The 14923-nt window shown below is 37.8% G+C and overlaps 2 protein-coding genes across 3 annotated transcripts in view; one reads left to right on the top strand and one right to left on the bottom strand.

The window, feature by feature from the left end:
- The window catches only part of LOC103482282 (retinal-specific ATP-binding cassette transporter-like), a 37950-nt gene extending 35235 nt beyond the window's left edge, over positions 1-2715 (top strand). For both annotated transcript variants that reach the window (XM_008438341.1, XM_008438342.1), the window contains 5 exons: positions 21-155; positions 247-350; positions 437-529; positions 622-871; positions 1609-2715. In XM_008438341.1, coding sequence (XP_008436563.1) covers positions 21-155; positions 247-350; positions 437-529; positions 622-871; positions 1609-1728 — 702 coding nt within the window. In that variant the 3' untranslated portion in view covers positions 1729-2715. The remainder of the gene's footprint in view (positions 1-20; positions 156-246; positions 351-436; positions 530-621; positions 872-1608) is intronic.
- On the bottom strand, positions 2121-13109 carry tecrl2a (trans-2,3-enoyl-CoA reductase-like 2a). The gene is made up of 13 exons (XM_008438340.2): positions 12868-13109; positions 9228-9278; positions 9066-9117; positions 8591-8635; positions 7264-7367; positions 7069-7184; positions 5917-6022; positions 5681-5753; positions 5204-5247; positions 5076-5133; positions 4873-4961; positions 4696-4741; positions 2121-3918 (listed from the first exon to the last, which is right to left on the bottom strand). Exons 1-13 carry the CDS (start codon positions 12889-12891, stop codon positions 3791-3793), a joined length of 936 nt encoding a protein of 311 aa, XP_008436562.1. The 5' UTR covers positions 12892-13109; the 3' UTR covers positions 2121-3790.
- Between the last annotated feature and the right edge of the window lie 1814 nt (positions 13110-14923).

Below are 14923 nucleotides of genomic sequence, written 5' to 3' on the forward strand. Positions count from 1 at the left end.
ATGTATTCTATCTTTTTCAGGTGGCTGAATGGGCCATCCAGAAGCTGGGTTTATCAGAGTACGCAGGTCGAAGCGCTGGGACCTACAGCGGCGGAAACAAGAGGAAACTCTCCACCGCCATTGCCATGATCGGCTGTCCTGCTCTGGTGCTGCTGGTGAGCATTAAACCATCTGGCATTTCAAGGTAGAACCGACAAAACTCTGCTGTATAAATATGGCTGTCGTGGTTTACTTCCTGTCCCTCAGGATGAGCCCACCACAGGCATGGACCCCCTCTCCAGACGCTTCCTTTGGAACTCCATCATGAGTGTCATTCAGGACAGAAGAGCAGTGGTCCTCACCTCACATAGGTAAACCAAGGGTTGCTGTGGATTGAGCTCTACACATGCATGAGCTTACAGATGTTGCCTCACAATGCAATTGCTATTTCGTTCAGCATGGAAGAATGTGAAGCACTCTGTACCCGCTTAGCCATTATGGTTAATGGATCCTTCAAATGTGTGGGAACTATTCAGCATCTCAAATACAAGTCAGTCGTTGCACTTTACGCTCGTCTCGTTTCTAGCAACAGTAACCAACCTGCGCTAAGCATAACTTGATAATATTACTATTGCGATCCAGGTTCGGTGACGGCTACGTGGTGACCATGAAGATCAGGGCGGCCAAGCCCGGCTGTCTGCCCGACCTGAACCCAGCCGAGGCATTCATGGAGAGCACCTTCCCCGGTTCCATCCAGAGGGAGAAGCACTACAACACTCTGCAGTATAAGATCTCCTCTCCATCGCTGGCCAGGATATTTCAAATGGTCTTGGCTAACAAGGACAAGCTAAACATAGAGGACTACTCTGTGTCCCAGACGACTCTTGACCAGGTCAATATACACACATAAACAATACAGAGTTTGAGTTTTCTTTCCTACTACGTTTGACCTCTGTATAAAATTTTACAAGGGTCCTGCAAAGTGTACACCTCTATGTATTCTCTGAAAAGTAAAAATCATATGAAAAAAGGTATTTCAAACTTTTTCAACCTTTAATTTGACACCTGTTCTGCATAATTCAACTAGGAAAACAAACAAATCTGTGATGGGAAAAACATAAAAATTAAAAATGGCAATCTAGTGTACACCCTTAAACTGATAATTTGCTGGAGCCCATTTTAATTCAAAAACAGCTTTTGGTTTGAAAAATGAAGTTCCTCTTTACCTTCACCCCCTTGAATGTTTTGGGTCGAAGCTAACTCGTATTTGAATTTCTTCATAATTTTATTCATATGCAATGAAAAAAAAATAGATGCATTTGATAAAAAGCTACCCCACATCATGATGCCACTAACACCGTGTATCGTGGGTATTTTGTCTTTTCGGTTCATTCCACCACATTGGAATATTTTAATCCAACCCAATTGTAAAGGATACATGCTACATTAAATTTAAACTGATTTACTATTATTTATTGGGGGGGTTTTACATCACAAAAACGTGGAATTTCATCAGGGGTATCTACAGTGTTGAAGCCACTGCTTGTGTTTCTGACTAACTATGATGTTAAAACACTAAGTTGCTTTTTTTCCAGTCTGCTCTCATCTGATCTTCACCTGTCTCTCCAGGTGTTTGTGAACTTTGCCAAGCAGCAGTCCAGAGAGGACGACACCATTGTTCTGCACCCAAAAGCTGCTGGTGCACAACGGTACATTGAAACCACGGCCATCAAGTCTTACAGGAAGTAAACCGAACCGGACGGGCGCTCCGGGTGTTCGCTTCACTGCTTCGTTGATTTTAGAGACCTGCTTCTACTCTGGTATAGTTAAAAAAAAATAAAAAAAAAAAGCTCTGACATCAGATTTAACTGAACGGACTGTTTTAATTGGCTAAAACAAGCGTAGAAGAAGGAAGTCGTGTGAATCAATTTTTTTTCCTCTTTTGCGTTTTGATGAAACAAAGTTAGTTTAGTGGAGCATTTATGTGCCTGCTGCATGTTCCGCGCCCTGCTCGCCTTAGAACCGGGTTTTACAGACTTGAAATGTATAGGGGTGAACCGATTGCAGTTTTCTGGCCGATCGCCGATCTTTAAAAAATCTTGACCCGCCGATTCCAATTTTGAAGGATACCGATTTTTTTCTTTTTTTTGTCTGAAAAGTCGCTAAATATAGCGACAAAGCTGCCAAGTTTGCAAAAGTGGTGTGACTATTGTTAATCGTGCTTCCGTAATTAAGGTTTTATCGGCACACCGCTAACGAAAAAGGACGGGGACATCTTCCGAAAGAACATCAGAAAATGCGGACCCTGTCGGCTGGGAAGAAAGCGTAGCTCTTTGTACTTTCTGCTTCAAATGCCAAGCGAGAAACTTTCCAACTGCCTTTACATACCTGTGAATGAAGCACTTGAACAAGCTTAGTTTTTCATATTTTTTTTGCACTTTATTGATTACAAGCGTCACAATCTCCCGTGTTTTGACAGTTTTTTAGTGAAATACATTTACTGATTATTACAAAATCCTTTGGCTGCTGCAAACTCGTTTTTCAGCCCGTTGTAACTTTTTTTTAAATGTTTAAATCTTCTAAATGCTTTTCTTATACATGTCCAGCTCTGATTGTTTGCTCACATTTATTACACTTGGTGTCGTTAGAAGGTGAGGAATGAATGTGAATGTTTCTATGAGAAGCATCAAATAAAATAAAGTGCATGTTTCTTTAAGATGTGCACCTTTATTTGTAGTTACAGTCACATTTAATTGTTTTTTTTATAAAACCTGAGTTTTGACAGAATAATGTTTTTTATAGTAACTACATAGTGAAAGCATCTACATGTTGATGTCAAATGGTTGCTGCACATTCAATGTTTTTAGTAAAAAGCTTGACAATTTAATGACTAAATGCTTCAGCAGCATCCCCCCTGAGAGCACAAAAGCGACTCTAAACTCTTAATATTAGTTTGTAGGTTTGCTACTTTAGGCACTTACTTACAAAGAACAACCATTATTTCTAACATTTGTTGGCTAAAATTCCTAAAATCTTCATAAAACAAAAAAAAAAGAGTTGATGAATTATCATGAAATGAGAACAATTTGCTGGTTTTATGATAGAGATGCAAAATAATACTTCCTCAAGCTTTTCTGAAAAAGCTAGCCAGATAAATAAAATCTTGCAACAAGTGGAAATAAAACACAGAGAAAGTGATACATTTACTTAGAATCCATTGGAAAGTCAGTCCTGAGGGACCAAAGTCCTGCAAGCTGATGTTTCTCTGGTTCAAAACACCAGAAATGATATAAAAGTTTCATTTACATGTTCCCACCTAAATTGATGGCATCATAAGGAGCTAATTCAGCTGCTGAATCTGAGTTTGCGTGGGAGCACAACTAAAACATGCAGGACGCCAACCCTGCAGGACTTCAGTTGGACACATTTGGATTAATAGAAATCACTTACAGTGTCCATCTGTGCTTAATATGAATATACTAAAATTAATTCTTTGTCAAGCTGAAAATGCAGTAATTAACTGTTTTTTGTTTTGTTTTGTTTTTTACAATCGTTCATTCTGTATTATGATCTGAACAGCTTAATTTTTAGCACAAAAGCTAAAAGCTGCATGGCAAAACGATACACTTATGTCACTGCTAAAAATGTTGGTCTATGTGTTCTGAAACTGAAAATAAAATAAAATGTTCTCAGGAGGTTTTGAAGGTTCAACTGTAGTGTATTTCTAAATTATTGCGTCTTTTAAGCCCATCAGTATTAAAATTGCATAGTGCTGGATTCGAGAAAACAATAGCACAGGTCTAAGCAATTATCAAAGAATCAGGGGAATAATGGCCATCCGGACCCTTGGGTAGTCTTTGAACTCTCGTATGTAGGCTCTGTGCTTCACTTTGGCCCAGATCGTCATCTGAATGAACCCGAACAAAGTGTATATTGCCACTGCAAGACAAGACACAATGAAAAGCTACGACATGTTAATGTAACAGGCGATCTTTGATCTTTGGTTTTTATAAAACTATGACCGGCTGATACCGTTTTCCAAATTATGATCTATGAACAGCATTGAAAATATTGTTTCTACCCTACTTGTCATTAGCATTCGTGAATTATTTGTTTTAGAAACAAAAGTGATGTCCAAATGTGTATAAGATGGAACACAAAATGATTACGAAGTTCACATTGTAAATTGATTTCTTATATTAGTGATTAGTGTGGTTAGCAAGGCTACAGTGACTAAAACATCAATCTCAGTGAGTATATTCAAATAATGTATATCTTTAGCTTAACTCTACGACAGACAATAGGCTGGTTACATTTCCAAATTTTGCGTATTTTATAACCCATCAAGGCTATAAGAAGAAGTGTTCAACCTTCCTGTTAACTGTTGAAAGTCTCTTACAGTGAGGATAAACTTCTGACATTTCAGTAACTTTTTACAGCTCTGTTTTTCCTTTACCTCACTGACACTGGAGATAGCAAAATTTGAGTCTTCCCTCAGTAACAACCTCAACACTGAAGATTGTTGTTAGCAATTGCAGCCTGAAAACTGTCACTCATGGGCCAATTACTAATTAGAAGAAGATGATCTGTTTGAGTTTCAGACTGGTTGTTCAAGGGTCTTGGCCAGTTGAGCTGGAAATCTCCTAATTCTGGTCGCCAGCTGATTTCTTGGCAAGTCTCTGGTTTTGTCAAAATATAGATGAATGCATCACATACCTGGAAGACACTGGGTCATGACTGTGAAGCTCAACCAAGATCCAACCTACAGATGTCAAATGACAATGTACAGACATATTAGGATTATAATTAAACAATGAAACTTCACAGCTCTTTCAAAAATGTACGGTACATGTCATATTGTGTAATGTATAAAATAGTTGCTGTAAATTTTACCTCATAAGTATAATTTGGACAGGACACGAAGAAAAACAACCATGTGAAGGGGTTCTTGGTTGGCGTAGGAAACCTTCTCACTCTGAACCCTGATGTTTCCACAAACGAGAAAAATAAACAATCGGAAGGAAAAAAGGACTTTAGTTGGCCTGATTCTTTTAAAAAATGGGATTTATATATGTAAAAAAAGATCAACAATTCACCTTCTGTTCTTAGGTTACTCAGACTCATGTGGATGGAGAGGTTCCCCACTTCACACATCTAAAGCAGAAATTCACAGATCAGAAGTCTTGAGTTTAACTTTGCCCAGTGTGAGCCTGAGTTTACGTACCGCAAATGTGAATAGTGCATACTTGACTTGAAGTTCTCCATATGCTGTAACAGAAATATGTCACAACACATAAAAACATAAGAATTATTATTGTGTAGTCATGGTTTCCTGTATTTGTGGGGTCCATAACTGCAATAATACTTGACATGGGAAGGCTGCGTGGGGACATACATGTTTAAAGTCAGATAGTACCATTATTAAAGTTATGCAAAATTGTCTGAAACTGCCTCCTAGCCTAATGCTGCCGTGTGCAATTAATGCACATTTTACAAATACCATGATAGAGGACTTGATGAGCCTTATTGTTTCCAAAGATGCTGATTTTCTGCCATCATCTCAAAATTAACCAATCACTCTTCTAATGTAGCAACAACAATTATATTAATAACAGTGCAATAATGGAAATGACATAATTTCATTGTAAATCCAACAAATTTCAGTTTAACAGATTTGAGTTTTCTAGTACGCTGGACTTACATGGAGGTGTATAAAGAGGGTGGTTAATGTAGTAGGCTAACCAGGCAGAGAAACCCCAGTAGTAGGCACAGTTCTACAGAAAAGGAGCAACAAAATTTGAAGACAACATTGTTAATTATTATTATCATTGTTAAAAAAAAGTTCCAAATGAAGTATTATGTAATTTTGTACAGCAACATTCATCAAGGGCTAAGTCCTCTAGCTAACGGTTGTACAGAGGGGTTAGTGAAACTCACTTTGACTATCGTCCTGAGTGGCATTGTCCCATGGGAGAAGCGATGCACAAAGATGGTCTCCATCAGCCTCTTCACATAGTGGAACGTATGGCAGACACAGGCCAGTCTGGGGGACAAAACCAGACAAGGTCAGAGGTCTAAGGTAAATGAAAACTGTGCTTAATAGTTTAAAAATTTAAAAGGGAGGTTCTGTGAAGTTATCTTCTTGTCCGTGTAGCAGAGAGATGGTACATCACCAGTAAGTGAAATTTATTGAAGGCAGTAAACTACTCACTTTTTTACCTGATTCAAAACTACTGAAACTTAAGACCATAAAAGACTGTTAAGATTCATGCCACTTTTTAGCCAAGCAATGTATTTATTATTTCTATGGTTAGGTTGATGGATGCTGCCAGATGTATGTATCTATCTAATTTGATCAATCTGCTGAGATTATTTTCACATGTATGCAAGAAAGTTTAGCAAAAGAAAAATATGGAGCCCCTAAAGAGAAAAAAACTCTTTATTTTTAACTTTATTTTTTTCCTCTAATGTCCTTTTAGTGGCTCAGTAGAAAAACTTAAATACTTCAAAACTAATGACCAGACTTGCGTCACTGTTTTCCGAAAGACAAGATGCTGTACACTAGATATAACAACCCACTGCCATCATTTGTGTCTCTCCAAGTCAAGGGAGTGGAGGAAACTTTTGCATGTTTATTGTTGTTATAGCCTCATATATGGTACATTCCTGTGGTTCTCCGTGCCTTAATGCCCGGAAACTATCCAGAAACATAACTTTAATGTATCTATAACACAGATATTGTTAGGCTAAGAAAGCGGAGGAATATCACAATTGTCTATTTAGAAATTGTTGCAGTTCAATGTCCTACGTAGTCGAGTAGAAATTGAGGACCTTACAATTTACCACCACTAGAGTGCGCTGTTTTCCCTAGTGATACCATAAAAAATAAAATCGGAAAAACGCTGCTTTGAGCGCACGTATCTCACCAGCTCTTGGTTGGAGGGAGTAGGTAAATACAACTATCATTATCTTTATCCAAAAACAGGGAACTGGAAAAATGACTTTAATCGCACAGACAGGAAACAGACTTTGGCTTGTAGCTTGTTATGACTTGTGCTTTGGTTGGTTGACATTTTGTTTTCTACTTACGTAACAACAGGATGGGGACTGGAGATGAGGGCGTATGTGTGAGAGTAGATATATGGCACTCGAAAAAAGAAGACGAGGTATGTGAGCAGGGCTCCGATATACTCAGCAAAAAAGACCTGGAAACAAAATAGGCTTGTATCAACTCTGGTGTTATAATGTAAGTAAGGTAATTAGTAATTAGTAAAGTCTTCTCACTGTAGTCCAACCTAACTGTGGCCCGAGATCTTTGAAGTACATGGTGGCAGTGGTTCCCACTGGTAGGTTCTGCAAGATCTCATCATCTCTGAGCGACTTTCCCCCTAAAAAGGGAAAAAAGTATTTACATACAATGTTTATTGAGTTATTCTATGGAAGTTTTTTGTTCACACTCTCTCTATTTGGAGCTTTCGTCCAAATTATAGATAGTGTGCCCTGCTAATTGGTTGGCATTTTTAGAATTTCCCATGGGATAATTGTCCCTAATAGCTCTATGAGGAAATTCAAACTGTGCAATTTTTCACAGCAAGGTAAATTTGAAAGCCTTTTTAACCAGCGGTTTGAAACTCACTTTCATTTCGGGCCACATAAGATCATAAATGTCCTCAAAGGGCTGGTTGTGGCAGAATTTAACAAACTGTTAAAATATTAATAAATATTAATAAATAGCTGTTTATAAGATTAAACAATATTAATATTTTTTCACAATGATGTAATTTGGCAGTATACAAGTAAAAACTGCTTTGATTTGATTGACAAATTAATATTTAAGCACACAAACGTTATCTTGACGGCTCTGTTTTTGTGTGTCTCAAGTTTTGAGGGCCACATAAAATGTTATCAACCCCCAGATTTGGAGGATCATCTTCAAGCAGGACAGTGAAACTTAGACATACAGACTTACAAAGACTGTATGTCTGTTTAAATCCTAAATTACAGATTTAAATTGAGCATAGTTAGTAAAGACAAGTCCCATGCTATTTTGTGCCACTATTTCATGGTGTGTCACTAAAAATCTCCATAAAATGGTAAATGGACTGAACTAATAGCACTTTTCCAGTCCTTTTGACCACTCAAAGCACTTTACACTAGAGTCACATTCACCCATTCGCACTCACACATTTATACACCAATACGCAGATCGGTAGGCAGTTTGGGCTTAAGTGCCTTGCTCAAGGGCACATCGACATGTAGCAGGAGGGAGCTGGAATCAAACCTACAACCTTCCGATCACAAGACGACTACTCTAACCACACAGCCACAATACCATGAAGTTTGTAAAGTGACAAATGTGACCAAGTTAAAAGGACTGCGATTTTTTAAGGCACTCTACATCATTTTTCATCTCTACAAAAAGCTAATACTTAGAAAATCCTCAATCTAAATCTACCAGTTGCCCCAGTTATACCCACGTTAACCTTCACATGGCAAAAAAAAAAAAAAAGCAAACAGTTACACAGATTATATCACCACTTAGCTCTTATGCTGCTTATGAAGTACCTGTAATACATGCATTTAATACTGAAATGACAAAATAGCCACTTACTTGTATCAAGTCTTAGTGCCTGTCTTGCTGGGTACCACTGAGGATCTGAGCAGAAAAAACACACACACGCACACACACACAGAATACGTATACATTCACACAGAGGCACTGCTGGATGGAGCTTGCATTACATAAAGAGTTTTTGGCTGGAGGCCTTGCAATAATTGACCACAATGGAATAACGTTAAGCTGCTCGACTCTAATAGAAGCCGACAGCCTCAGGCTTGGCAAACATTTAGCAACATCTCTTGACCAGAGACGAGCTTACGGCAGAAACCACTGCAAGGCTTTGAGGAAACAAACAGGAAATTGTTTTGAACAAGAAACCCCTCCGGGGAAGAGGTTTTATATCAAGTGTGTTCAGGTCGTTGGAACTTCAATGCAGAACAAGTGTGTTAATTTTCGTCTTTGTCCAGTAAATCCATTTACAGGGAGAGGTATTCAAATAATAATAATAATGATAATAAAAACTCACATGATTTGTAAAACAGACTCTTAATATCTCCTATTGTAGAGTGAGGATCCACCTGATCAGAATGCAAGCAGAAAGTATTGGTCCCATTGAATTAATACCCATGAGTCTTTATTTAAACTCTGATGCTTGTGTGTCAGTTCACGCCAAAATCGGTCGGCATACCTTATCTAAAAAACAAAGCTGCTCCTTTGTCGTGGCATCAAGGACCTCCACCTGGAAAATGATGTAAACATTACCTTTACCACCCCGTTAGTTAATAATGGAGAGCAATCTGTTGTCCTAATGAATGGGAAATGGTCTGCAGTTGTGTGGCGCTTTATCAAGTCAGAGGACTCCAAAGCACTTCATTCACCTTTACCAGAAGTGAGACTGACATGCGATTGGCATCACAAAACCCTCTTGTCACTAGCTGCAGCAAAAGCAGGGGAAGTGCCTTGCCCAAGGGCAAAACAGCAAAATGACCGAACCAGCAACCCACTGCTACAGGATGAAAATCTACCCTCTGAGCCACCATTATACACTTAACAATAGCCAGTCAACTCTTATCTTTATTTCAAATAAATTATATCTACAAATATATAATTTTATGTAAATCATTGTAAATATACCGGACTGCAATTTTTAAAACCCATGTCAAAAAGCTAAGAAATTCAGACTTTCAAGCATTTTAGACATTCAAAAAGTTCTTACTATTGAAGCTTCCAGTAAACTTTAAATGCAACGATTGCTTCACATTTCATTTTTTGTACTGTATCAGAAGCTTCTCTCTGTCATGTAAAACAGTTCGACTTCTTGCTTCATTTGATAAAAAAATCTACAGATTCATGATGGAATCTGCAGATGGAAAATGCATGATACCACCACTCTCATATTCTTGGTAAAAATTCTAGTTTGAACTTTAAAAAATCTTTACAACGGCTTCCCATCCTTTGTAGAAATGTTTTACTCTCCACACTAAAAAAAGCAAAATATTCATGCATTTCAAGAGTGGAGTGTGAGTGAATATATTTGTGTTTTTCTGGGTATTTGCTAAGGGGTGCGTGCGGTGTGTCTGAGATGTTTATTATCATTTTTATGCCGTGAAATATTATATTACTGTCTGCATTTAAAACTTACTGTAACTCTGTATTGATTAACATATCCTACAGTAGAAAGTAACGAAGAATGTTATGACCTATGCAATATTTTAAAAGTTTTTTTTTGTTGCCTCTTACAAAATAAATATACATCTAACATCGATCTATTTAATGTACAGGTAAATTTAGCTCCTTATGACTTAATGTTATTTCTACGGTTACAAGTCCTTGATCTGCTTATTTACCTGCTTAAAGTCAGATACAACTTATTCTGCATGAATAACATTTAAGCTTTTCATTATTCTACATTTTTCTTAGAGAACATCAATAAAACACTCGGTAAATAGAATTCAAGAACGACGGAGGGCAAGTTAAAAACAGCAACACATGATCAGTTGTAGGGTTGGTTGATGTGGACTTAAAGTGGTCCAGCCAAATTTCACTGAGTTATTGAGGTTTTGCGTCATCAAAAAAGATTTATCTGCTCTTTGTTGGACCTACTTGCCAGGTGAAACCCTACCAGGAGCCACACCGAACCGCCTAACAACATATCCTCCAGGTTCATAGGAGGACTCAAACCCTTCCACCAAATTAAGGTGCCAATTCTGCAGAATACCTTTCATTTTTAAATCTTTTGGATGAAATGACCAATAAATGACTCATTGTAACTACTCCTACTTCTAGGTATCCAAAATGTTCAAAGCATAACATTCTTGCTCTGAATAATGAAGATTGTCCCCCTCAAAAGATCTGTGCGTCTCTCTTGCGCGCATTTTTCTGTCTTAATTAGTCCACGTCAGTGGTGATGTACAGCATATGCAAGGAGGGCGCTGGATGGGCCCACAATTTGCCCTGAAAGCACTCCGTACTGTGCTGCTCAGCAGAGCTGTCCCAGCTAAATTGGTTCCTTTACTGGACAGTGTAATAATCCACTAATGGATACCTGAGGATTTGCTGAGTGCACAGTCAAGAAAGAGAAAATGAGTCATGCCACGTGCATTGTAAAAGAGCATCCATCGAAGGACTTTAAACCAGCACAAATCTGTCTGTACATTGAGGTTTAAAGTAAAGTACTAAGCAATAGACTTCAGGGCTTTACATTAAAAGACTGGAGTGGATGTTATATAGTCACCAAGTAACTTTTCATGAATGTATTTGTAAGTTTGAGAGTATAAAGGGGTGTCACTAAGTGTGTTCAATATCTGTCATCTCAAACTTGATCTTTTCAACCTGAATATGTTATGACCACTCCAAATCTAAGATGTGCAAAACTTACAAAAAGACGTAGCAAAAATAATCCCAGACATTAATATTATTTTATATTACGAGTATACAGTATTTGAGAAGTATATTGTACAAATAATTGCTCTCACTATTGGTTATTATGACACCACAGCCTTCACTCGGGTCAGTTAGTGGTACAGAGTTATTGGAGCTATTTTTTTTATTTTATTTTTACTACAAACGGCTGCCCAGCTAAAATAAATCAGCTAAGCGTTTGGCCGACAGGGACACTCATGCAAAATTAGTTTGGGCTATAAATGTTGGCGTGTACATTTGTTGATGCTTCACTTTTGCCCCATTAAATATAAACAAGAAGCGCTTGTGTGCGATGGAGTTAAATAGTGATTATGTAGAAATGTTTGTGTGTCAGCTTTCGCCAACCACTTTTAATGAGAATTAGATTTTTATGTAAGCGGGTTGTAAACAGATTGTATTTTGTCAATCTTACGCAAGAAATTTGTTTTGACTGAAAAAATAGTAGACATAAGTTGGGTTGTTTTAACCAAACACGATTGTAAATGTATAACAATTTTAATCTCAGCTGGTTACGCTAATGTCTGGCTAATGCCAGAGACTTTGGCTAAAACCAGTGAGGGTTAGTTAACTGTTTGCAAAAATGTCACATAGGAAGTTAGCAATTTTCATTCAGAAGTAAAACTAAAAAAGTAAATTTATATGGGCCAAATTCATAGTTCAATTCTGCCGTGGTCCATGTCTGACCCAGAACTAGTTTAGCAGGATAAGCCATATTGTATTATTTCAACCCAGTGGCTTTTTGTGTAATGCTATGGTGTAGTTAAATGAAAGTTTCTTGTCTTTAAAAATGTCTGTTCTCTTTAATACGGCAGGACGCTTAATGCCAGTATCTTTTGTATGCTGAACAATTAGTTAGCTTAGCATCTTGAAACAACAAACAAGCCTGCTCTGTTCTGAAGACAAGTACTTCCTTTAATTACATCCTCAGCAGAAGGGACACAAGTTCAAATACTTTCTCATGAAAATTAAAAAAGCTATCAGAATGACATGTTTCTCAAGAGATCAGGATTCGTCACCCTCTAATAAACTATTTAAATAGTTGTTAATTTGCTCTCCATTTTTGCTGCTGAGCTTCTGGCAATGGCAAGGTTCCCAGAGCAAAGTTGTAATTAGCTTTAGATTGTGGGCTTGTTGCTGTTGCATAAAATGACTTGTCTTTTTCTTCATTAGTGCTCATCAGACCACATGAGACATGAGTAAAGTGAATGGAGAACACAAAACCAAGACACAGTTTAGAAGGCCTATAAAGTTTACACTTTCTTGACACTGCTTACGTTTCTAAAGCTGCCCAACTGTCTTGCTGTACTTTTCATTTTTAAATCTCCTTTACATTTTTACACAAGACTTGTTTCTTTGTTTTAAAAAGGTCACGTGTCAGTCAGTAAAAAAAGTGTGCGCTGACTTACCTCAAAGAACGTGGTTCTGCTCATTGTGCTGCTTGGTAATAATTACGTCCTTTTTACACGGGCAAAAAAAGAAACACAGAACAGATACTCATTCCTCTCACACACCCAGTCAGAAATAGCTCCTCTCCTTTTCAGGACAATCCCCGGACTGACCCTTATTCTTTTCAGTCCTCTCTGCCTCTCTCCCTCCCTTGATCCGAGAGGCAGCAGGACACAGAATCACAAGATGCGCTCCACACATCCTGCAGCATACGGTCTGATCCTTTCTGTTTCAGTGCTGCCGCCTCCTCCTCTTTGGAACATTATGTTTTCTTTTCTTTTTTTTTCTCTTAATTAAGGTGTCTTTAGAGAAAGGGCTTTGTGCAAACTGGGATAAATTCCTCTGGAGACAGAGACTGCTGAAGAGCAAAGGAAAGTACACAGATGTACACACATTTTATGAGATGTTCTGCAGGCATGGACTGTGTAGAAAAGGAGAATATAAAAACACAAGCATATGCCAAGATGTCAGTGGTAAATTGACTAAATTTATATAGGACTTTACATTAGAGCTGTATCCTCCATTTGCTCTCACATTCATAGACTTATTCACAGATCACTAAGCAACTTGGGGTTAAGTGTCCTGCATGTGGCAGAAGTAAACTGGAATTGAACCCACAAATTTTGGATTGGGGGAAACTATTCTATCCACTAAGAATAGTCTAAGGCAGTCAGGTTGGATTTTTGAGGTAAGGATAGATTAATGTTGTACTCAGATTTCCTCCTTTTTTCCTTTTAATTGTGCCTACTTCAAACTTGGAAATTCACCTTTTGCTACAGTAAGCTGGATATGTTTGGCTCAGCTGGGCTAGTTATATATGGAATTCCACAGGGCGTAATGTTTGGACCACTGCTCTTGTTAACATGACTCCACTTTGTACAAATATTGAATGAGAGGAAAAATTTCTATTATGCAGATGAAAATGATCAAACTATTGGTTGCTGGAAGGAAAACTCAGCATTTAGTTTTCACAGATCAAATTGATCAGTGAATTAGAACACTGAAACGTCTTGGAGATGTGAAAGACTGCATGACCTACATGACATGAAAACGGCTGCGTGTCATCTTTTTACCTGATCACCTTAGAACTGCTTTAGCTTCTCTACGTCTCTCTTTACATTCAGTGTTAATGTAAAGGTTCTTGCCCTAATCTTTGATTTTTAATTTTAATCCTATACAAGATAGGATTCTTGCACATCTCACATCATTATGTAATATTGCTACAATTAATAATGCCTGTGAGAGATGCGGGGAAAGTAGGTAGTGTGTTTATTTATTTTAGGTAACGCTGTTAATTGTACATTATTTAAATTTCTTTCAACACTTAAATCTCTGAATGGCCAAAACTTGTCAAATTAATATATTTCTAGCAGAACACTTAGCTATCGATTTTAGTAATGTTGCTATAGACTGCTGGAAAACACACCAGTGACCTTTTCTCACTGCCATCTTTCCTCTCCATTTATTTGGAGTTATTGTTGCCAATAACGTTGCKCTCTCTCTCKCTCTCTCTCTCTCTCTCTCTCTCTCTCTCTCTCTCTCTCTCTCTCTCTCWCTCTCTCTCTCTCTCTTTTGATGGAAATTCTGCAGGGGTCGAGTGCTTCATTGTTTTATGTTATTTTTACTGTCTTCACCGCCAGTGGGTCAAGACAAATGACCACTCACGCCGAGTCTAGTTGTGCTGGGGGCTTTTTCCTATTAATGAGCGCTTTATGATTTGTCAACTCCCGACTGCACTTTACCACAGTTGGACTGAACTGTTGTAACTGGATTTGGATGTGAGTCTGATTGACAATAGAATAAATGTTAAACTGGATTAGATTCACATTTATGGGCATAATTTATAAAATAGGGTTTTATTTTAACTTTTTAAAAGTGAAGCCATTTTGTCAGGCAGAACTTTACTTGTTGGCTCTTACAAGTAGTGTCGGCTGAATATAAACATTAGCTTTTTTTCAAAAAATGTCTTCACATTAATACAGCATATAACAGGTAGTGGACAGACTGACTCAGGTG

Source organism: Poecilia reticulata, linkage group LG20 (genome assembly GCF_000633615.1).
Source record: "Poecilia reticulata strain Guanapo linkage group LG20, Guppy_female_1.0+MT, whole genome shotgun sequence".
Classification (NCBI taxonomy): Eukaryota; Metazoa; Chordata; class Actinopteri; order Cyprinodontiformes; family Poeciliidae; genus Poecilia; species Poecilia reticulata.

Coding starts and splice junctions, on each gene's coding strand:
- tecrl2a (XM_008438340.2), bottom strand. CDS start 12,891: ATGAGCAGAACCACGTTCTTTGAG. Junction 8,636..9,065: donor GAGTCTGTTTTACAAATCAT/GTGAGTTTTTAT, acceptor TTTTCTGCTCAG/ATCCTCAGTGGTACCCAGCA. Junction 4,742..4,872: donor GTCCAAATTATACTTATGAG/GTAAAATTTACA, acceptor TGACATCTGTAG/GTTGGATCTTGGTTGAGCTT.